Source organism: Rhincodon typus, chromosome 11 (assembly GCF_021869965.1).
Source record: "Rhincodon typus isolate 14 chromosome 11, sRhiTyp1.1, whole genome shotgun sequence".
In the NCBI taxonomy this organism is placed as follows: domain Eukaryota; kingdom Metazoa; phylum Chordata; class Chondrichthyes; order Orectolobiformes; family Rhincodontidae; genus Rhincodon; species Rhincodon typus.
This window is the reverse complement of record NC_063342.1, coordinates 67004505-67027527: the sequence shown is the minus strand read 5'-3', so window position 1 is coordinate 67027527 and position 23023 is coordinate 67004505. Positions and strand designations below refer to the sequence as shown.

At 42.7% G+C, this 23023-nt stretch overlaps 1 protein-coding gene across 1 annotated transcript; it reads right to left on the bottom strand.

Moving 5' to 3' along the window:
* Window positions 1-5978: 5978 nt before the first annotated feature.
* LOC125484436 (leukemia-associated protein 7-like) lies at window positions 5979-8566 on the bottom strand. The gene is made up of 2 exons (XM_048603185.1): window positions 8004-8566; window positions 5979-7746 (listed from the first exon to the last, which is right to left on the bottom strand). The coding sequence occupies exons 1-2, from the start codon at window positions 8340-8342 to the stop codon at window positions 7540-7542; spliced, it is 546 nt and encodes a 181-aa protein (XP_048459142.1). The 5' UTR covers window positions 8343-8566; the 3' UTR covers window positions 5979-7539.
* Between the last annotated feature and the right edge of the window lie 14457 nt (window positions 8567-23023).

Below are 23023 nucleotides of genomic sequence, written 5' to 3'. Positions count from 1 at the left end.
AGCCTTTCTGCTCCTCTGATGCTGCTTGACCTGCTGTGTTCATCCAGCTCTACATCTTGTTATCTCTATTTAACCCCAAAGCAGTTACAAGAATTCTTGCAGGTTTGTTCCTCATGCCTTAGAGTTGTCCTTAACTATTCACAACTAATGGAGAGGGCTGCCTATGGTCCTTTGTGAATTATGGCTCCTTATTGCTGCTAGCCATGGACCCAATCTTTCTTCCTCAATGTAACATTCAATCACTGCTACCTAGGGGCTTACACTGAGATAATTAATAAATCCTATCTCATTGCACAGTGCCATCTTTAGTACAGTCTTTTTTAAATTCATTCAAAGAATGTGGGCATCACTGGCTAGCCCAGGATTTAATGCCCATCCCTAATTGTCCAGAGGGCAGTTAAGAGTCATTGCTGTGGGTCTGGAGCCACATGTGGGCCCAGACCAGGTAAGAGCAGTTTTTCCCTAAAGGGCATTAGTGAACTAGGTGACTTTTTCAACAATCGACGATGGTTTCATAGTCATCATGAGACTCTTAACTGCAGATTTTCTTTTTTGGTTCTTGAATTCAAATTCCATCATCTGCCATACTGAGATTGGAAGCTAGGTTCTCATATCATTACTAGGTGTCTGGATTAATAGTCCAACGACAACAGACTTAAGCCATCACTTTGCCTTCTGGTTGGCTCAAGAAGGTGCTGTTCTAAGAAACTATCCTGAAATTATTGTATGAACTCTTCATGTCAGATACCTTTGCCCAGCTGTTTGTTCCAGTCTATTTGTAGATTAAAATTGAATAATCAACATTCTTAATACATTTCAAGCAATGCCTTAGTAATTGACAATGGTAATGACAAGTTGTTAGCAACATTTATTTCTGATAGACAAGTTGGCCTAAATGAAAAGGATTATCCTTTAAACTAGCAATCAAAGCCTCCAAGTACAGTGTCACCAACTCTATTTACATAGAAATTCCTAATATATCAAATCACTGAATTGAAAAGTTTGTCCAAAACTTGACAGAAGTTGGACATGAATCATGTGCGAGCACAGGTTTCTTCTTAGTAAACGTGTCTGTTGCATCTAGTTAGTGGTAGATTCCTCAGTATTCATGTATATCCAAGGTGTAAGTGACTTAATACCTTGCCTGAGATCAGAGAAACCAATGTAAGGTTGGCATGGACATTTACCGACTGGCAGTTCATGTTGGTAATTAGGGCAACTTCTGCAATTGCACTGCCCTTTGTCTTCCTCTGGCCATGTGGGCTGTTATTAGTTTGGTGTAGATGACACTCAGATCATGTTGAACCGAATGTCAGTACTTGCCCCCATACGAGCCAGTTGACCAAGCCAGATGGTCAGCAATGCTGAACTTTGCAAGTTTTTAGGGTATCCTTGCATTGTTTGCATTGAGCACAATTGACATTGTTGTTGTTTGCCTTGGGACAAATCTGCACAGAAGATCTGCTTGGGAATTCTGTAATCATCTATACAGAAGATACGGCCTGCCATCTAAGTCGAATTTTCTGGAAAATAGCCTCCATGGTTTTGAAATAAAAAGAGAAAATAGCAGAGGAAGAACAAGCTGAATGGACCTCTCTAATGGCAAATAATGTTGATCTTGCTTTGTGCACCTCGTGTGCAGCCATAACCTTGTATGTCTCCCTTTTTCTAAGCACCCTACAGCCTGTATGTCTTTGTTTGCTATGATCTGCCTGTACTGCTTGCAAACTTTCCACTGTATTTAGGTACATGTGACTACCATAAGTGAAATCAAATCAAATCTGGCAGCATCTGTGGAGATAAAAACAGCGTTAACATTTCAACTCCAATATGACTCTTCCTCAGAACTGGAAAAAGCTGGGAAATGGTGTTGATTCCCAGGATGGTAAAGGTTGTTGTTACTTGTGATTTTATTCTATTATTGAATTCTCATAATCAACCACAGGTGCCTTGGAAATTTTCCAAAGCTTTTATATGGCACTTATAGCAGACCCAGGATGCTGCACTATACAGCAGAGTGATGATGACAATGGTCTGGTAGAGGTCTTCAACCTCTCCAGTCTCCACTAAAGTCGCAGAGGAAATAAACAGAGAGCTTCTGTAAGCAGATGACTGTACCACAGCTTTCCATAACGAGGACGACATCCAAACTACAGTAAACAAATCCTAAAGAATCACCAGACACTTTGTTCTCCAAATCAGTGTCTCCAAGACATGGACTATGTTTCAGTCACCACCAAGAACACACAATGAAGCACCAGGCATGCCTGTTCATGGCATGGTTAGAGGAAGATGCTCATACCTTTGTAATGTGTTCTCTAGAATTGTCACGATTGATGAAACTATCATGACAACACATCCAGAGAGCAGGTTCTGCCTGTAGCCAATTCCATGATCTTACATAGAAGCAGCAGCATGACATTAAAGTGTTTTGCATCAAGAATTTTAATAAACTTATGTCACGCATATATGATTGACTACATTATATTTTTAAAAATTAACAAATCGCAAAGGAGTACACAGGGGAACCACAAATGAGCAAGCGGAATTTTTTGTAAAAAGCAGTTTCTTTGAAAAAGCCAGCCATTTCCTGTAGGTCAGCAGATGCCTCCAAAAGGAAAAGCCAGGGATTTACAAGCAGTGACCAATCTACAGCCAAAATTCCTACAGCAGCAAAAATTTAACCTCTATTTAACCTCAGTACATGGAACTATGTAATAGCAATGACACTTTCTGACTTAAAGTGACAGATCTCTTTAACATGACTGAATAGTTTTACATAGGATGAAGCTTGAAGGAGGAGTATTGGCCAGGACACTGGAGAACAGCACCCAGCTCTTTCTTAAATAATGATACAGGATCTGCTCCATCCAACTAAATGGTCACCAGAGATTTTGTTTAGCAACTTTCAAATTTTAGGGGAATTCAGTAGGTTAAATGTGGAGTAACTATTTCGTCTGGTTGGTCAATCAAGAATAAGGAAACATCATCTTAACTCTAGTGCATGGTAATTCAGAAGTGAAGGCATGTAGAAATCTGGAACTCTCCCCATGATGTTAGGAGTGGAGCTTTCAAGATGAAGGTCAATAGATTTTTGGTGAGTTGGACTATGAGGTGTTGTAGCCAATTCTGCTTGCCAGCATACCAGGAGATTTAATCATGTAATATTCTAACAATGCAGAATTTGATCATGTGACATCTGATGACATGATTAAATATTTATCTCAATACCTTTGAAATGAAAGGGTAGACTTTCCAATGGCTTGTCGTTATTCCATTGTGGATGGGAGTTGGACATGGCGGCCCCACAGAATCCCCATTGTAGCAGACTCCAAAGGAATTTCCCACGAAATTGAATTTTCTGCTGGGTAATTCCCCTATGCTTGGAACTCTCCAACAGTTTCCACGAAATGGTTCCAATGAAATAACATAAATGGTTACTCTGAAAAAGTAAGAGTATTAAATACATCATCCAACTCCCGAGTAACTCTTAAAGTGACTCCAAACTTACCTCGGACACCCCCAACTACACCTCCACCAAACCCCTTACATCCCCTTGACTATGACCAACCCTGCTGTTGCACCCAGGTCAACGCTGCTGCTGAGAGACTGCAACATCCATTCTTTTCCAATCACCCCATCCCCATTGCTGGACCTGAACACCCACCCTCTCTACACCCTGCTGGCCCTACATCACCAGCCCACCCTGTCCTACCCTAAACACCTCCTGCCCCACTTGCCTTATTACACCCTAGCCCCACTCAAGCTAGCATCCAACAAACCTTGCATCCTACACCTACCCATCTGGCATTCTACCACCTGGCACCCCACTTCCCTGACAGCCTAGCAATCTGGCATCCTACCCTCCCAACATTAGCTTTGGCTCATAGACTTGCCCAATGAGAGTATCTGTCAGGGTCTTTACATTTCAGAGTACAGCAGGAGATTGCCATGAAAAAGAGGCATGGTTTGCCTTGTTAAGCTCCCCTCTTTCATTAAAAACAAAGGCTGGACTGACAATCCCCATGAAGCTGCCACTGTCCTGAAAATCAGGCCCAAAACTCAAGTTCCTCAGCAGCCACGTATGCTGAAGAATCTCAAGGTCTTACAGCACTCAGCGCACGAAGTAGTCTCCTCTAACCCTCATTCTTTCTGGTGAAAACCCTTTAATTTCTAGTTCCTTACTCCTTACTCCTTCCTCCCCATCAGTGGGAACGATCCATTCACTGTTCACTCACAATGAAGCTTCCAGATTACACTTACATCCTAACAGGCTGCTCCTCTCTCATTGCATTCATGCTTTGTAAAAAGATCACACAACTTAACCTCCTAGTCACTCAATACCCACTTCTATCGCATTCTCTACCAATGCTCTATTCCAAGCCTCCCTATCCTGCCCCAGATCCCCAACTTCACTGCCCTCTCTCCCCAATTCCACCTTCTGGCTCTCCCCACTGACAATCCATTCCCAGCCTCCCTCTAGGCAAGCTTCCTCTCTCCATAATCCTTTGAATTTCAGTCTCCTTCTCTCCCACTTATTCCTCCACATTCCAGGCTCCATCTCTCCCCAAGCCTTCATTGCCCAGTCTCCCTCATCCAATCCTGAATTCCGTAGCCTCCCTATTACTGGGACCCAAACCCATCTCTCTGTCTTGCCTTGAGTTCCTATTCCCCAGTCTCCTCTTTCTTCAGTTCTGAGGACCCGAAACATTTAACTCTGATTTCTCTCCGCAGGTGCTGCCAGATCTGCTGAGCTTTTCTAGCAATTTTTGTTGTTGTTTCCTCCTTCGTCTGCTCCACTTGATTCCCAGCTCCCTGCCCCCACTCTCTGTGGACAAAGGTGCCCAGCAACAAACTCTATGTAAAATGTGTAAATGGTTCTGATTTAAGTGAATGTGGTTTAACCCCAATATGATACCTTACCCCAGGTTAACATCTATTAGTCATTCAAGTACTTTGTAAATCTGCATCGTTCATGTGGGCATGCTGAACTAGAGTTTAAATCTCTGATTTCCTGGATCTGGAGGAAACATCTGGGATAGAACCCCCTTATTTCAGGAAACTCCTGGTGATTCTAGGAATGTTGGAACCCCTAGCATCAAGAGATGAGGGGCAAACACAGGTAAATAGAAATGCAACACAAATCAACTTGGTGGGTCAATGGTATGAAGGGCTAAATGGTCTGCTCCTGTTCATCATGTTCTTAAACTGCGGAAAAAATGTAAGATGGGAAAATGGAACAGGTTCTACTTAAAATACCTTACCATCACTGAGCACAACCAGCTCAGAGGGAATGGTGCCAACAATCCATTTGCTCCCAACAGCAATTTAGTAAAATCCCATGAGCGAAATGGTTAAAACAGCAGACTTTTGATGTTCCAATCCCCAGAATAGCTCAGGCATTCACTGTAATTCCTCCTGAGACCAGGGGTTGTCTGATCTCAGGGTCACTGTATGAACAATGGCCATTAACATGCACCAGCTTCTACTGAGATTTGTTTTGTCCCAAGGTCCAAAAGGGATCTCAAAAGTGTGAAAACCTTCCTCCCCAATCTCTCCCCACCCCACGCCATGTGTCTCCATAGTGAGGCGCATTGCACTGATTGCAAGGATTCGTGTAAGTGATCATTTTGAGATCAGATTTAAACTCACACAGTATCAGAATTTATTTTATAAATCAGATCAATCATTTAAGTATTGAATCATTTGATACTAAAACATAATTTTCCATAGCACCCCATATGTGTATTGTCACAGAATTTAATTGAGAATACAAACCAAAAATACAATTCTATTTGTTACTTTGGCAGCTGAGAGACTTCTGCAGACGCATTTAGATGATTATTGTCCTTTGAAGTTTAGAATCGCACGAACGCTCGGATGTGTAATATTCTTCATTTTAAATATTTAAATTAAAATATTTTTAAAATAAATAAACATTTTTGCTACTTTTATTTCAAAAGTAGAGAAGCCTAAACAAATGTAAGACAACACATGCTGAAGATCTCGCCACAACAACTCTTGCTGGATCTAATGCAAAGAGCAAAGCATTGAATGAATGAAGAATAATTTATTTACTGTCACATACATCTAGGGAGGTACAGTGAAGTGTGCTGTCGCCACAATCCAGTGCCATTTTAAGGTAGAAGAAGAATAAAAGAAAGTACTCAAATACAGTTCATCTTCATTGACTGGGGTCCCAGACATGGCTCCAGGACTTCTGCAAGGTCCCTGCTCCGGGTCTCCCACAGCCAGGAGCCCCCGCTCCACCATCGCTGCAGCTGACACCCTGCCACCATTCCATGAGTCCATCAGATCTATGAAGCCATGAGTCCCCACCCTTACCGCTCTGGCCTCTGCACGATAACAGGAAGATGAAGAAAATGAAAAAAAAAGACAAAAAAACGGAGAGAGAGAAAAAGAATGCGGCTGGCCTGGAGCAGACAGCCTCCGGCTCCATTGAGGACCAAATGCAAGTACACATAGGTCCTGGAGTTCAATTTTCCAGAAGTGAATAGATTGGTTTAACACTACATCTTACACACCAGTACGTTCAACTAATCTCTGTACCAACACACTACAAAGGTCGGTATCTGTCTTGTACCATTAGGCGTCAGATCAGCAAGCAGTAACAATCCTTATTTACACGGCACCTTTAATGTGATAAAAATGCTTTAAGGATGCTTTGTGGTAATGCTATAAGACAAAAAATTGACACTTAGCCACATTACAACACCAAACCTTAGAATCTAACCAGTTGAAGGAACAGCTGCCAATGATGGTGTGAAGAAAACTGATCAGCTGCACATGGCTCCGATGCCAATATGTGGTGCCAGGGCAGTACGCTGCCATAACAGCTGTTGTTGCCACTGTCTGAAAGTGTCGCGTGTACTTGTATATGAAGTCGCCAAAGTTCTATTGTCTAGAATTGCATGAACGCTCGGATGTGTAATATTCTTCATTTCAAATATTCTCAGAGACAGAGGGCGACTGGTAGCTGGTTTAACCTGAGGGTCAGCATGCCCCAGGCGAGGGGAGACACTGTGAAGGAGAATCCTTTGCGGTAACCTCAGCTGGGAGAGCAGCACTACATGTGAACCACACTGTATATTTTGACAAACCATACCTGCCATTCACAGTTTCAAAAATAACACCAGCATCTCGTATCCGGGGATAAGAACCCTGAATTAATAACCTAAAAGTTGTGAGTTTAAATCCCACCCTGGCAATTTGAAAGCTTGAATGCAGTGTTTAAACAAGTCAGAAGATTAAAAAAAAAGTTGATGCCAGTCCAGTAATCTGTCAGATTTACTAAAGTCCTTGACAGAATGAACTCTACCATCTTCACCCAGTCTGCCTGAATGATCCAAGTTCCACAGAAATACATGAACTGTAAACTGCCCAGTTATTACAGAACCACAACGAAAACTGATAATCCACATGGACTGAGGCGGTACAATGGTTACAAATATTGCTCATGCTGTTGCTGTCCCTATCAGTGAATTATGACAGAGGCTAGATCATCTGATTTCCATGACTTCAAATAACCAGGAACTTTTTAAAGAGTTCTTTCAGCACGGGAATGGTCTGCAGGTGTGAACCTGACTTATTTGAGGACAGTGAACTTAACAGCTGCAGGGCAATGTCTCGCAAACACTGCTCGATCGCTTTCAGATCCGCATCTAATCGGAGACAATCTTCTCGGGCTGCCAGGCGACTGCAGAGATTTCTGAGCTCGGCGCTGAGCTGGAGAGTAAACAGCAAACAGAGAACGTGGGCAAAATGACTCCCCATGAATGAACGAATGTGTCAAAAATACAAACACTACTTTCTGCTCGCAAATGATGGTGAAACGGTTTTCCCTGTATAAAATAGCTCGGCTTCGAGTTAGGTGGTTTAAAAAAAACCTCCAGGGGTAGTTTTGTCTGCATTTATTCGGTTGAAGATTATTGATTAATTATTTTCAATCAACAATGTAGACAATTTTCACCATTGAAACTTACCTTACACTCCACGTGGAGGTGCGTCTCTTGCAGTGCAGACAATGCATTTTGCTCCAGATTCAGTAAACCTGAAATGAAGCCTGTTAACCGGGTTAACTTGCTCTCTCGGGCGACCTGCAGGATGGTCCTGCGTTTGCTGGAAGTAGCTGAGGGTGGGATCCTCCTGGTCCCGCTGCTGAAGCTGGGTTGCCTCAACGTAGAGCTGCTCCTGGGGGTCTGAGAGGGGCTGGGCTGGGCCGGACCAAGGTGCCGCTGATCCTGGAGGTATTGGTGCAGAATGCTTAAGGCGGATTGCTGGTGGGCGACGCAGATTTGCAGGTGGGCTACAGGACTCTGCATTCTCCACCTCCAGTGGACTTCTCCCTACTGCAGGACGAGGCCCCAGCTTGGAAAAGAAAGACGGCTGAACGACCTGTTTGCTCCACCCCCTTGACACCTTTAGAACCAATGATTTTGACTCGATTGAATGTAACAAGTGCAAAAAGCCTGCCCAGGACATAGATAGATGCCTTATGAAGAATTGCTTCAATGGTGCTGTGTCCCTGCTCTGGGTTGTAAGGTCCGGGTTCGAGTCCCAGCTCAGGATATGATGGTCCTAGGGGTGTGTCATAACATGTTCGGTCAGGTTGGTTTAAAAATTGTAGTTTGCATACAAAATAGCAATTCTTGGCATCTGGTAGTATTTTAAGTCGTGTATGAACTATTATTGTTTCAGTGAGAAGAGTATTCCAAGGGGGTTTGGGAACTCCCCCTACCCAGAGTGTCCTGGCTAATATTTATCTCTTAGTCTTCACTAATAAATCAAAACATCCATTTAATTTAAATTCAGCAAATGTGCAGCACCTTCAGGAAATGGCTGTGGACAGTGGACACTTAATATTTGAATTCTGAATCTCAAAGCAGAACTGGGAAATGGTAGGGCTGTATATTCGCTATATATAAATGATTCAGAAAAGGGAACTCAACAGAGACAAAAAAAAACTGCAAATGCTGGAATCCAGGGTAGGCAAACAGGAGTCTGGAAGAACACAGAAGGCCAGGCAGCATCTGGAGGAAAGGAGCAGTCAACGTTTCGAGTATCACTCTTCTTCAGGGCTGGATGTGGGGGTAGGGGGAGCTGCAGATAAAGAGAGGGGTTTGAGGGGTAGTGAAATGGTGTTGATCGGTGGACACTGGTAGTAGGTACGACCTAGTTGGTCAATGAGAGGGAGGGTCAGAAGGTGGAATGGAAGGGAGGAGGTGGGGCTGGAAAGGGAGCCGGGGGTTGGGTGGGAAGGTTATTGAAACTGGAGAACTCAATGTTGAGTCCTCCGGGTGGTAGGGTGCCCAGGTGGAAGATAAGGTGTTGTTTTTCAAATTTGCGTTGCAAGTCAATGCGATGCTGGAGGAGGCTGTGGATGGACATGTCGGAGGGGGAGTGGGATGGTGTGTTGAAATGGGCAGTGACTGGGAGGTTAGGTTAGCCATTACAGGCCAGGCGCAGATGCTCAGCGAAAGTCACCTAGTCTGCGTTTGGTCTCACCAACGTAGAGTAGACCACTTCAGGAGCACCAGATGCAATAGACTAGTTTGGAGGAGATGCAGATGAAGCTCTCACTCACTTGGAAGGGCTGTTTAGGGCACTGGATCGAGGTGAAGGAGGTGGTGTGTGGGCAGCTGTTGCATCTTTTACAGTTACAGAGGAAGGTACCGGGCGGGTTGGAGTGCTTGGTCGGGAGTGTGGCACGCACTAAGGAGTGGCGAAGGGAATGGTCCTTGCGGAAGGCAGAGAGGGGTGGGGAGTGAAAGATGTTCCAGGTGGTGGGGTCTAGTTGGAGTTGGCGGAAGTGTTTGAGGATGATACATTGGATGTGGAGGCTGGTGGGATGGAAAGTGAGGACAAGGGGGACCCTATCTTTATTATGTTTGGAGGGGAGGTGGTGGTTAAGAGCTGTGGAGTGGGAATGGAGGAGGCACATTGGAGGGTTGTCTGGATGACAGAGGAGGGAAAAGAGGGTTGTTTGAAAAAGGCAGACATCCGGGATTCTTGGGAGTGGAACGTCTCCTTGTCACAGCAGATGCAACGGAGTGGGAGAAATTGGGAAAACGGGATGGAGATTTTGCAGGATACAGGGTGAGAGGAGGTGTAGTCCAGGTAGCTATGGGAGTTTGTGGGTTTATAATAAATGTTGGTACGTAAGCTGTCGCCAGAAATGGAATTGGAGAGGTCAATAAAGGCGAGGGAGGCGTCTGAGATAGACCAAATGAACTTGAGGGCAGGTGTAAGATGTTAGCAAAGTCGATGAACTGCTCCAGTTCAGCCTAGGTGCAGGATGCAGCACCGATGTAATCATCGATGTAACAGTGGAAGAGTTGGGCAACAGTACCGGTGTATGTACTGAAGAGGGACTGTTCGACATACCCTACAAACAGGCAGGCATAGCTGGGGCAAGGAACTCAATGTAATATTTCCGAGTTTGCAGATGGCACAAAGCTGGTTGGGAGGGTGAGCGATGAGGAGGTTGCTGAGATGCTTCAGTGTGATTTAGCCAATTAATTTCAGTGAGTGGGCAAATGCATGGCAAATGAAGTGTAATGTGGATAAATGTGAGGTTATCCACTTTGGTAGCAAAAACAGGAAGAATATTCCACATGACCTACAGTCCAGAAGCAGGGGTCATAATCTAAGAATATGGGGGTAGGCCATTTAGGACTGAGATGAGGAGAAATTTCTTCACCCAGAGAATGGTGAGTCTGTGCTACAGAAAGCAGTGAGGCCAAAACTTTAGAGATAGTAGGAACTGCAGATGCTGGATATTAGAAGAGGCTTCGCAGTGGGGTTAAAATTGTTTCAGAGATAGTAGGAACTGCAGATGCTGGAGATAGCTGAGATAACAAGGTGTCGAGCTGGATGAACACAGCAGGCCAAGCAGCATCAGAAGAAGGGTCTAGGCCCGAAACGTCAGCCTTACTGCTCCTGTGATGCTGCTTGGCCTGCTGTGTTTATCCAGCTCTACACCTTGTTATCTTAGGCCAAAACTTTAAAAGTTTTCAAGGAGTTGGACATAGTTCTTCGGCTGAAGGGATCAAGGAGTATGGGAGATAGCAGGAACAGGGTTTTTCCCTTTTCAGTTTTTTCCCTAGGGTAGGGGAATCCAAAACTCGAGGGCATAGGTTTAAAGTGAGTGGGGAAAGATTTATAAGGGACCTGAGGGACAACATTTTCACACAGAGGATAGTGAGTATATGGAACGAGATGCCAGAGGAAGTGGCAGAGACAGGTACAATTACAACGTTTAAAAGACATTTGGGCAGGTACATGAATAGCAAAGGTTTAGGGCCAAGTGCAGGCAAATGGGACTAGTTCAGTTTAGGAAATCTGGTCAGCTTGGACAAGTTGGGCCAAAGGGCCTGTTTCCATGCTGTATGACTCTATGATCATATTGAATGGCAGAGCAGGTTTGAAGGGCTGAATGGTCCACTCCTCTTCCTATTTTCTGTGTTTGTATGTTTTGAACATGTACTGAGGGCAGATCTAATACAGCAGAAGACAGGAAGGCTTGAATAACAAAAGGGATGATGAGCAAAGCAAAAGTTGATGGGACCAGTAAATAAACAAGATTGGCTCAAACTGGAGGTGTAAATGAGAATTGCAGACTTATCATCAACAGCTAACTCCCAACTGAGGCCTGGTTAGGACCTGAAATTATTGAACTCAGTGTTGAATTCGAACACTGTGAAGTGCCTAATAAAAAGATGAGGCGCTGTGTCTTGTCTTACATTGAGCTCCAATGGAGCAATGTAGGAGACTGAGGACAGAAAGGTCAGTGTGGGCAGAGAATTAAATGAACTGACACAAAGGAAGCTCAGGTTCACACTTGCAGGTTGAATGGAGGTGTTCCATAAAGTGGTCACTTAATATGCATTTGACCTCTAGAATGTTGAGGAGACTGCATCATGGACAGTCATTTCAGTTCAAAAAAATGAAAGGAGTGTGAGTAATGGGGAAAGGGTTTGATTTGAATGGAGTGACTGGGGCGTTGGACTGTGAGAAGGTAGGAAGTGACAGGGCAAGTGTTGCATCCTTAAGAAGAGGCATGAAACTGAGGCTCCAGCTACCTGCTCAGATCAATGGAAGAGATCTAATAGCACCAGTCTGAAGAACAGGGGAGGCCTTGTTGTGTCCCATTTAATGTTTTTTTCCTCAATCAACTTCACAAAAACAAAGTTATTATATCTGGCTATTTTCACATTGCTATTTTTGGGGAGTTTGCTATGCTGCAAATTAGTTGCATTCTTCTATAACAACAGAGCCTACAGCACAAAAAAGTATTCCATTTTCTGTAAAGCACTTTGAGAGACCCAGTTGTAATTGGCTAAAGCTTTCCATTTTTCTTTCACCCTTATTTTTCCCCGATCTCTGAGAATGGGAGAGGGTGTTGGGGTGATTGACAAGTGGACCAGGATGTTGTTAAGAAATAGTCCTTTCAGTATGCTGAAAAGCCAGGGGAAGGTGTGCCTGAAGATGGTGGAAATGGTGGATGTTCTTTTGATACTGATGGCAGACAAGGGGGACCATATTGTGCTTCTGGGAGAGGGGGGATTAAGTGAGGGCAGAGTGTGGGAAATGAAAGTAACAAAGTCAAAGACCCTGTTAACCTTAGACAGCAGAAAGCCTCGGCTGAAGAAAAACAAAACAATATATCAGAAATACTGGAATGAATTGTGACATCTTCAATTACAGATAGGATGGAGACATAGAAATTGGAAGTATGGAAATTAGGAGAATAAAATCCTGACATTAAGCAGGGTTGGAGGAAGTGACATCAAAGTAGCTGGGGGAGTCTGTGGGAATATGGTGGATATGAGTTAACATCACGATTTTGTGAAAATTTTACAATTATGACTTTCTTAAACTCCCCTTGGAAGCATTTGGTTTGTGCTGTATCCATTGGAAAGCATCTCTTTACATTGAAAGCAAATGTGCTCCTCATTTACGTATGCTTTAATTTTACATTGTCTATCTCTGACTTTCCCATTTCGTTCTTCAACTCCTCTCCAACTCTTGAATGGACTCCCTCACCTACCTGGATTACATTTCATTCTATCCTGCTTCATGTAAAGACTTCATGTATTTCTTCTGTTTCCTCCGTCTCTCATCTTTCTCTCTGTCAATCCTAATGTACCGGAGTATGATCAGTAGCAGGAATCCAACTGAATGTCCCTGTATATCTGATTGAGTTTGGAGTTGGTGTCACATTGCCAACCCTTTCCAGAAATCTCCAGGAATGGAAAATTATTCTTGAGTACACTACAACTAGCAACCCAGAGAAAACAACTTTTTGCATTTGACACTGGTGTAGTTTGTTCACATCCCTCTCCTCATTCACTAACTTAATTCCTCTTTCCAGTCTCTGACTCCATCCCCCTCACTGTTCACTGACTCCATCCCTCTCCTTCATCACTGACTTAATTCTTCTCCACGGTCACTGACTCCAGCACTCTACCTGTTAATTGACTCCACCCCTTTCTACAGCCACTGACTCCATCCCTCTACCTGTTCACTAACTTCATCCCTGTTCCCAGTCACTGACTCCAGCCCTCTCCCCATTCGCTAACCCCTGCTCATCTGCTGCTGAATCCCTCATCCATGTCTTCATTACCTCTAGAGTTGACTATTCCAATGCCCTCACCTTTGCGAATGAAATCCCATTCACCTATTATTCCTGTCCATGTTGACCTGGTTTGGTTCCTTGTTTTCAGATTCCTAATGATCTTAGAATAGAATAGAATCCCTACAGTGTGGAAACAGGCCCTTCGGCCCAACAAATCCACACCGACCCTCAGATCATCCCACCCAGACCCATCCCCCTAATCTACACATCCCTGAACACTACGGGCAATTTAGCACGGCCAATCCACCTAGCCTGCACATCTTTGGACTGTGGGAGGAAACGGGAGCACCCGGAGGAAACCCATGCAGACATGGGGAGAATGTACAAACTCCACACAGACAATTGCCCAAGGGTGGAATCGAACCTGGGTCCCTGGAGCTGTGAGGCAGTAGTGCTAACCACTGATCCACTGTGTGTCTCCTTATATCTGTAATCCGCTCCAACCCCACAACTCTGTGAGATACTTGTGCTCATCTACTTCTGTTACTTCACCTACTTTCTACTTCTGCATTTCTTGTGTATCCCTGATGTTCATTCTCCACCACTAATGGCCACTACCTGGGCCATGATTTCTGGATTTCCATGACCCTCTCCAAACTCTCTTTCTCTCCACCTTAAGATACTCCTAAGTCTACCTCTCTAATCAAGTTTTTGGGCATCTGCACTAATATTGCCTTGTGTGGATTAGTATCTAATTTTGCTTTATATTGTTCCTAGCAAATGCCTTGGGATGTTTCATTAGGTTAAAGGCACTATATAAATGTAAGTTGTTGTTGCTTGCGGTGGACTGCTGGTTCTTGGAACGCCTTGCACAACAGTTGCTGGCAAGAAAGCAGACATCTGTAACCACATGGGACTAAGTAAGGGAAACAGAATGACATCTGCAAATTGTAGACAAGCATCACATGATCTAGACTCCTGGAATACTTCCAATGAGAATTGGCAACCCCAGTGTCTTGTGAGCTGGGGACAGTTTTGGCTGCAACATGTGACATGATGGTCTGTGAAATCCAAAGAGTTTATTTTGCTTTTCTGAAAAAAAAATGCATTGGCAAGTTTAAAAGTACTTCAAATGAAGCATGATGCATCACATGTAATATATAAATATAAAACTTTCTCAGGGACCAACATCACTCCTCCCTCCTTTTCCTACCCCAACTATCATTGACATTTACAGAAACACCATCAGTTTTTGCCTTCATATTTCCTCTTATGCTTCAAAAGTAAGAAAATAGTAAATAGCAGCAAGATTGGAAACGGCCCCACAGTTCTGCCCTGTCATTCAAAAAGATTGTGGTTGATCTGCCCCAGATCTCACCTCTTCTTTCGTGCCAGTTTATCAGACCTCCCAACTCCCCTATTGTTCAGAAATCTAGCTACCGCCTCTTTAAATATTTTCAGTGATCTAGCCTTGCAACATTTTTGAAATAGAGAATTCCAAGCATTCATTACCCTCTGAGACAAGAAATTCTGTTGCATCTCAGTTTTAAATGAGTGTCCCCTTATTCTGTACCTATGACTCCTAGTTCAAGATTGCCCCACTCGTAGAAACTCTCTTACTCTATTTACTCCGTCAAACACCCCTCAAAATCTGATGTGTTTCAATAAGATCACCCTCTCATTCTTCTAAACTTTAATGATTAAATTACCGGTTTAGAATCTTGATAAGTCAACACCTCCATTCAAGGAATCAGCCTGGTGGATATCTTTTGAACTGCCTTTAGTGCCTGTATATCCTTTCTTAAATAGTGGGTCCAAAACTGCACATAGTACTTCTAGCGCAGCCTCACCAGTACACTATACAGTTTAAACTCCAACCCCGTTGGAATAACGGCCAAAATTTCATCTATCTTCTTAATTCCTTGCTGCATCTGTATGCTTACCTTTTTGTATTTAATGCATAAGATCTCTCAGTGCTGCACTTTTTTTGAAGTATCTCTATGTTTTATATAAGAGTCTGCCTTTCGAATCTTCCTATCAAAGTGTATGACCTCACACTGTCCTACATTAAACTCCATCTGCCAAGTTTTTGCCTACTTACCTATCTATATCCCCTTGCAGATTCCTTACGTTCTCAACACAACATGACCGTCCACCTATTTTTGTACCATCAGCAAATTTGAATACATTACACTCTACACCCTTCTTCAAGTTATTAATATAAATAGTAAACAGTGAGTCCCTGGGACTGATTATTGTGTCATTCCACCTGTTACAGCATTTTCAACCTGAAAAAGTCCCATTAGTCCTGACTCTTTGCCTTCTGTGTATTATTCATTGTTGACTTTTGGGGGTTCACAATCATAGTTACCTAATACAGGCAGTTGGTGAATTGTAGCAATTTTCTGACAGTTTATTGAGATTGTTAAGAAGCAGCAGTTTAGATACGATACATTACTTCATTTGATAAAGAAAGTATACAACCCTAACAATTGGAGATGGTTCACTTACCAGAGGACAAAAGGCTGTCAGCAAGAAATGTTTCAGTCTCATTAAAGAGATGGAGATAGCATTTTGCTGTCTAGCTGAGGTTTTAGAGAACTCTTCCCTGTGTCTTCCTCTAATCCTTCTGGTCCATCTTTCATCTCCCTGGTAAAGAATATTTGTCAACTGCCCGACGAGAACTGCTACCTACAAGGTCTGCTGGATGAGAATTGCCCCCTGAGAACTCTCCTGTGTCCCTGGCACTTATTGTTATATTTCTGAGAGCAGGTAGCTTACACCGTGTCAATCAATTGGCTGAACCCTGTTAGCCAATGGTCATGGGATAGTCAGTCATGATGTCAGATGATCGTTGCCCCTTTGTCTGCCTACATCCGGGGTTTAGTTAGTATTTACTTTCTAAAAGTAAATACTTCTTGTTTTCAAAAACACTAATAATTGGGTGTGTTTCATGCTTGATAAACTGCTGATGCCATTTTAATGGGCATCGTAACCTCTGTGTTTTTTGTAATCTCTCCCATGTGCTCTCATGTGCTAGAATTTTTTAAAAATTAAATATTGCGATTAAATAAAATCTCATGCTACGTTAGTAAATGCTGGGAAAATTCCGTTTTTAAGGGATCCCAATAGTCAATACCAATCTTTAATCCTTGCTAATATGAAACCCTCAGTGCTGTGAGTGCCTGAGTTGTACAATAACCTTTTATGTGGCAGTTTATTGATTTCTGGAAATCAAAATACACTACGTCTACCAGTTCTCCTTTATCAACTCTGTTTGTAATCTCCTCAACAAAGACTAGCAAATTTGCCAAACATGTTTGACATGTTTTAAAGTGAGTGGAGGTAGACATAGGGGAGACATCAGAGGTAAGTTCTTTACTCAGAGAGTGGTAGGGACGTGGAATGCATTGCCGGAGAGGGTAGTGGAGTCGGCCTCATTAGGGGCATTTAAACAGCTATTAGATAGGCATATGGATGATAGTATAAGGTAGGGGTGGAGGTTAGATAGACCTTAGGATTAGGGTAAAAGTTTGGCACAACGTCGTGGGCCGAAGGGCCCGTACTGTGCTGTACTGTTCTATGTTCTATGAGTTTCCTTTCATAAAACCATCTGGACTTTGTTTGATTAAGTTAAGATTTTCTAAATGACCTACGATTTCTTCCTAAATAAAGAATTTTAGCATTTTCCCAATGACATCCATTATACTAACTGTTGTATAGTTTCCTGATTTCTGTCTCCCTTGTAGATATTAACCTAAAATTTTGGGGTTAGTGAAATGAAGCTAAACTAAATTAAATTGAATGAAATGAAAAGGAGAAAATGTATGAAGCCTGATGACGATGCAGATGGAGTTCAATCTGGATAAATGCGAGGGATTGCATTCTGGTACAATAAACAAGGGTAGGGCTTATACAATTAATAGTAGGGCCTTGGGTAGTATTGTAGAACAGAGGGACCTAGGCATGCAGGTACATAATTCTTTGAAGTTTGTGTCACGTACAGATAGGGTGGTTAAAAAGGTGTTTGACATGCTTCCCTTCATTGCTCAGTCCTTTGAGTATAGGAGTTGGGAAGTCATGTTGAGGTTGTACAGGACATTGGTGAGGCCTCTTCTGGAATACGTTTCCAGTTCTGGTTGCCCAGTTATAGGAAGGATATTATTAAGCTGGAGAGGGTTCAGTAGAGGTTTACCAGAATGTTGCCGGGTATGGAAAGTTATAAAGAAAGGCTGGAAAGACTGGGACTTTTTTCACTGGAGCGTAAGAGGTTGAGAGGTGACCTGATAGAAATTTATAAAATAATGACAGGTATAGATAGAGTTAATGGTAGTTGTCTTTTCCCTAGGATGGGGGATTTCAACACCAGGGGGCACATTTTTAAGGTGAGAGGAGACTATTTTAAAAGGAATTGAGAGGCAACGTTTTTACATAGAGGGTGGTTCGTGTGTGGAGTGAACTTCCTGAGAAAGTGGTGGATGTGGGTACAGTTACAACGTTTAAAAGATATTTGGATACATACATGAATAGGAAAGGTTTGGAGGAATATGGGCCAGGAGCAGGCAGGTGGGACTAGTTTATTTTGGGATGATGTTCGCATGGACTGGTTGGACCGAAGGGCCTGTTTCTGTGCCGCATGACTCTATGATCTAATCATTAGAAAGTTTAAAGGTTTTCTGTCTTAAACTGAAGGAATATGTGTGTTTGTCTGCTTCAAGCCTTGTAATTCAGTGGTAATGGAATAAATTGTCACAGTAACTCTGGAAAAGCTGAGGTTTTGTTTAAAACAGACACAGTGAATGAGATGTAATAATGTGGACTATTTATCAGCTGAATTTGTGATTGTTATGGTATTCTACTGAGTCAATATCGTACAGTTGATTGGATGACATAAGGGTGGTGAATAAAATCGTAGAATGCCTACAGTGCAGATAGAGGCCATTCAGCCTGTTGAGTCTGAATTGCATTGAAGCTAATGCTGTTTGTTTCTTTATTTGTTGACAATTTACTTTCATAATCAATTTTTCTCCTTTTTATTAGATTTTTAGGCATCTGCTGCTGGTTCATAAAACCTTCCCAATCCTCTGGCCTACCACTAGTTTTTTTGTTACTTTTTAAGCCTTTGTTTTTGACTAGATACTCCCCTTAACCACTTTTGTTTAGAATGGGTGATTCGTCCTTCTCATCAAGTCTATTTTGATTGGAATAAATTTTTGCTGCGTATTATGAAATATCTGCATAAATGTCTGTCAATGCTCATCCACTGACTTTCCCATTTCGTCGATTTTCCCAGCTACTTTAGATAACTTTTTCTTCATATATCTATCAGTATTCTTGTTTAACTTGTGACACTGGTTTAAGACCCAAGTAACTCTCCCTCAAACTAAATTTGAAATTCTTCCATTTTGAGATTGTTATCCCCTCTAGGATCCATAACTATGAGATCAGTTATTAATCGCACCTCATTATACATTATTAGATGTAAAAAGGCCTGTTCCCAAATAGCTTCAGTGATGTATAGTTCTGAGAAACAATCCCTGATGCACTGTTCAAATTCATCACAGAATTTTGGGCCCCATATCTTAGGAAGGATGTACTGGTGCTGGAGCACCAGTTCAGAGGAGGTTCACAAGAATGGTCCCAGGAATGAAAAGCTTAACATATGAGGAAAGTTTGAGGACTCTGGGACTATACTCATTGGAGTTTAGAAGGATGAGGGAGAATCTAATTGAAACTTACAGAATACTGAATGGCCTGGACAGAGTGCATGTTGGGAAGATGTTTTCATTTGTAGGAGAGACTAGGACCTGAGGGCACAGCCTTAGAGTAAGGGGAAGACCCTTTAGAACGGAGATAAGGAGAAACTTCTTCAGCCAGAGAGTGGTGAATCTATGGAATTCATTGCCACAGAAGGCTGTGGAGGCCAGGTCATTGTGTACATTTAAGACTGAGATAGATAGGTTCTTGATTATCAAGGGCATCAAGAGAGAATGGGGCTGAGGAACTTATCAGCCATGATTCAATGGGCCGAATGGCCTAATTTCTGCCCCTATGTCTTATGTCTTAATTTTTACAGCACAGAAGGAGACCATTCAGCCCATTGTGCCTGCACTCTTCAAATGAGCATCATTACCTAGTGTCAATCTCCTGCTTTATCCCCAGATCCTTGCAGACTATTTCTATCCAAGTAATCATCCATGCCCTCCTGAATACCTCAATTTAACCTGCCTTCACCACATTTCCAGGCAGTGCATTCTATGCCCTTGCTACTCACTGTGTGAAAAAAGATTTTTCTCACATTGCACTTGCTTCTTTTGTACATCACTTTTAATTTATGCCGTCCTGTTCTTTCTCTTTTTATGAGCAGGAACAGCTCTTCTCCCTATCTACTCTATCCAGCCCACTCGTGATTTTGAAACCCTCTGTCGAATCTCGTCTCACCCTTCTTCTCTCCAAGGAAACTGGACCCAACCTCTTCAGAGATAGTAGGAACTGCAGATGCTGGAAAATCTGAGATAACAAGGTGTAGAGCTGGATGAACACAGCAGGCCAAGCAGCATCATAGGAGCAGGAAGGCTGACGTTTCGGGCGTAGACCCTTCATCGGAAATGAGATCAACTTCTTCAACTTCTTCAGTCTGTCCTCATAACTGAAGTTTCTCATTCCTGGAACCATTCTTGTAAATCACTCCCGGACTCTCTCTAATACATTTGCTTCTTTTCTAGAATGTGGTGCCCACAACTGTACATAATAGTCCAGCTGAGGTCTAAGTAGTGTCTTGTACAAGTTCAACATCACCTCCCTGCTCTTGTACACTATGCCCCCATTAATAGAGCTGAGAATACTTATGCCTTATCACCTTCTCTCTCTACCTGTCCTGTCACCTTTAGTGATCTGTACACAAATACACCCAGGCCCCTCTGCTTTTACCCTGTCTTGAGAGTTATACCTCATATTTATGATGTCTTTCAATATTCTTTCCACCAAAGTGCCACACCTCACACTTCTCTGCATTGATCCTCATCTGCCACTTATCCACCAACTTGTCAATGTCCTTTTGGATACCACGTTGTCCTCACACTTTACAATTCCCCCACATTTTATGTGATCTGAAAACTTTGAAATTGTCCTCTACACACCAAGATCCAAATCATTAATATATGTCAGAAAAAGCAAAGCTCCCAGTACCGACCCTTAGGGACCTCCACTACAAACCTCCCTCCAGTCCGATAAATATCCATTGACTACTACTGTATTTACTATCACTCGGTCAAGTTTTTATCCATATTACTACATTACTACATACCATGACATATGTCTGTTGTGTGGCACTGTGTCAAACACCTTCTGGAAATCCATGTACACTGCATCAGTGTTATCTTCATCGAACCTTTATGTTACTTCTTCAAAAAACTCCAGCAAGTTAATTAAACACGCTTTCCCTTTAAAAATCTATGCTGATTCTACGGAATCAACCCACCTTTTTTCATGTGACTACTAATGTTATCCAAATTAATCGTTTCTAGAAGCTTCTCCGCCACTAAATTTGTGGCCTGTATTTGCTGGGATTATCTCCACAACTTTTCTTAAACAAGTCTAATATTTGCACTGAAACAAAAGATGTTGGAAATCACAGCGGATCAGGCAACGTCTATGGAGAGACAGCAAGCTCATATTTCGAGTCTAGATGACTCTTCATCAAAGCTGACGTGAAGTCTGGAGGATCAGCGTTTATGCAATAATTGGGGAGAGAGGGTGTGAAGTGCTGGGGGAGAAAGGATGTTGATAGAGCAGATTAAGTGATCGGAATGTGAGAATGACAGAATAATGGTGTGTCTAACTGCCAGACTGGGAAGAACAGACAGTTCCAGTGGGTGGGGGGAGGGAGAGAGGACGTGGTGACTGAGAATGTAACAAGTAAAGCTAAAGGGAAGGAATGGGAGTGGGATATTTGTAATTTTTGCAATTCTGGCACCTCCCCTGAATCCACGAAAGACGGAAAGATTATGGCCAGAATTCATCTTCCATGTTACGTTTTCCCATCTGATTTTCCTAGTTAATATGAGCCATGATAATTGTAGTGCCCTTATTACACATTTCCGCTATGTTCCAACTTATACTTTGTCCTGCAATGAATTGACTTCTATCCTTTGTTTTTCCTTATTTCCACTCAAACTGACTTCACAACACAATCCAGTGCTAGTAGGAACTGCAGATGCTGGAGAATCTGAGATAACAAGGTGTAGAGTGAAGGGTCATGGTGAAGGGTCTAGGCCCAAAACGTCAGCCTTCCTGCTCCTATGATGCTGCTTGACCTGCTGTGTTCATCCAGCTCTACACCTTGTTATCACACAATCCAGTGCACCCATTCCACAGAGATTTGAAGAAGTCATACCGGACTCGAAACATTAGCTCAGTTTCTCTGTCCACAAAGGCTGCCAGATCAGTTGAGTTTCTCCAGTACTCTCTGTGTATGTTTCAGATTTTCCAGTATCTGCAGTATTTTGCTTTCATTCATTGATTTCTATTTGTGCTCTCCACTCATCTGTGTTTTGACAAATGCTGCGTGCATTCAGATAAAGATAAGTGCTGACTTTTTAACCGTTATTACTTACGCCGATTTTAATGTATGCCCCACACTTCTGCTCATATTTTCTATCCCTCCCTATCACAGTTTGATTATCGCTTGCATCTTCACGACCCTGCACCTCTTATTTGTTTTTTTTGTTATAAAACTTCCCTGCAATTGAACCTACTGATTGGTTTAAATCCCTACCTGCAATCCTAGTTCTACGATTCGTCGGGACACCGTACATATCTATGTACGGAGGAGTTTTTATTAAGATTTAACTTCAATAATGTAAAGGGGGAGGATTGTGTGTAAAATCCTGAGGCTTAAAGTGCAAAACCGATGTAGCTACTAACTTGCACATTCCATAGATCAATAATCAGAATCATTCATTAATTGCTACACAATTTGTTGTCAACTTTTTTTTTCCTTAGGCTGCTCCTCGGATTACCCAATGAGTTTTGCACTGTCCACACAGTGTGGAGCAGGAGGAACGCAGAATACTTGGGGTATTCTTGTAAAGAGGAGCAGGAAAGTTGACATTTTGGGTCGGGACCCGACTTCGGACTCCAGCATCTGCGGTTCTTGCTATGTCTTGGAGTTTTGCACTGTCGTGTGTTTTGCGTGCAGGGTCCCTTTAATTAGGATTGTACCATCCCATGCACAGGAGAGGGGGGCGCGTTTTCATTCAATTCCCATCATTGCTGGCTCTTTGATTGTTTAACTCCACGATATGACCAACGCTGTGCAATACATTATTAAACTCTCTCTGCGTCCCTGCTGGCCAGGACTTTCTGTTTTTTTTTAAAATAACTGTGCTGGGTGCTGTCCCTCCTCCCCCTCCCTCTGCTGTGTGA

Bases quoted from the DNA above. Each gene is read 5' to 3' on its own strand.
- LOC125484436 (XM_048603185.1), bottom strand. From the start codon at position 8,342: ATGCAGAGTCCTGTAGCCCACCTGCAAATCTGCGTCGCCCACCAGCAA. The intron at 7,747-8,003 runs GTAAGTTTCAAT...TTTACTCTCCAG, and splicing joins ACCTCCACGTGGAGTGTAAG to CTCAGCGCCGAGCTCAGAAA.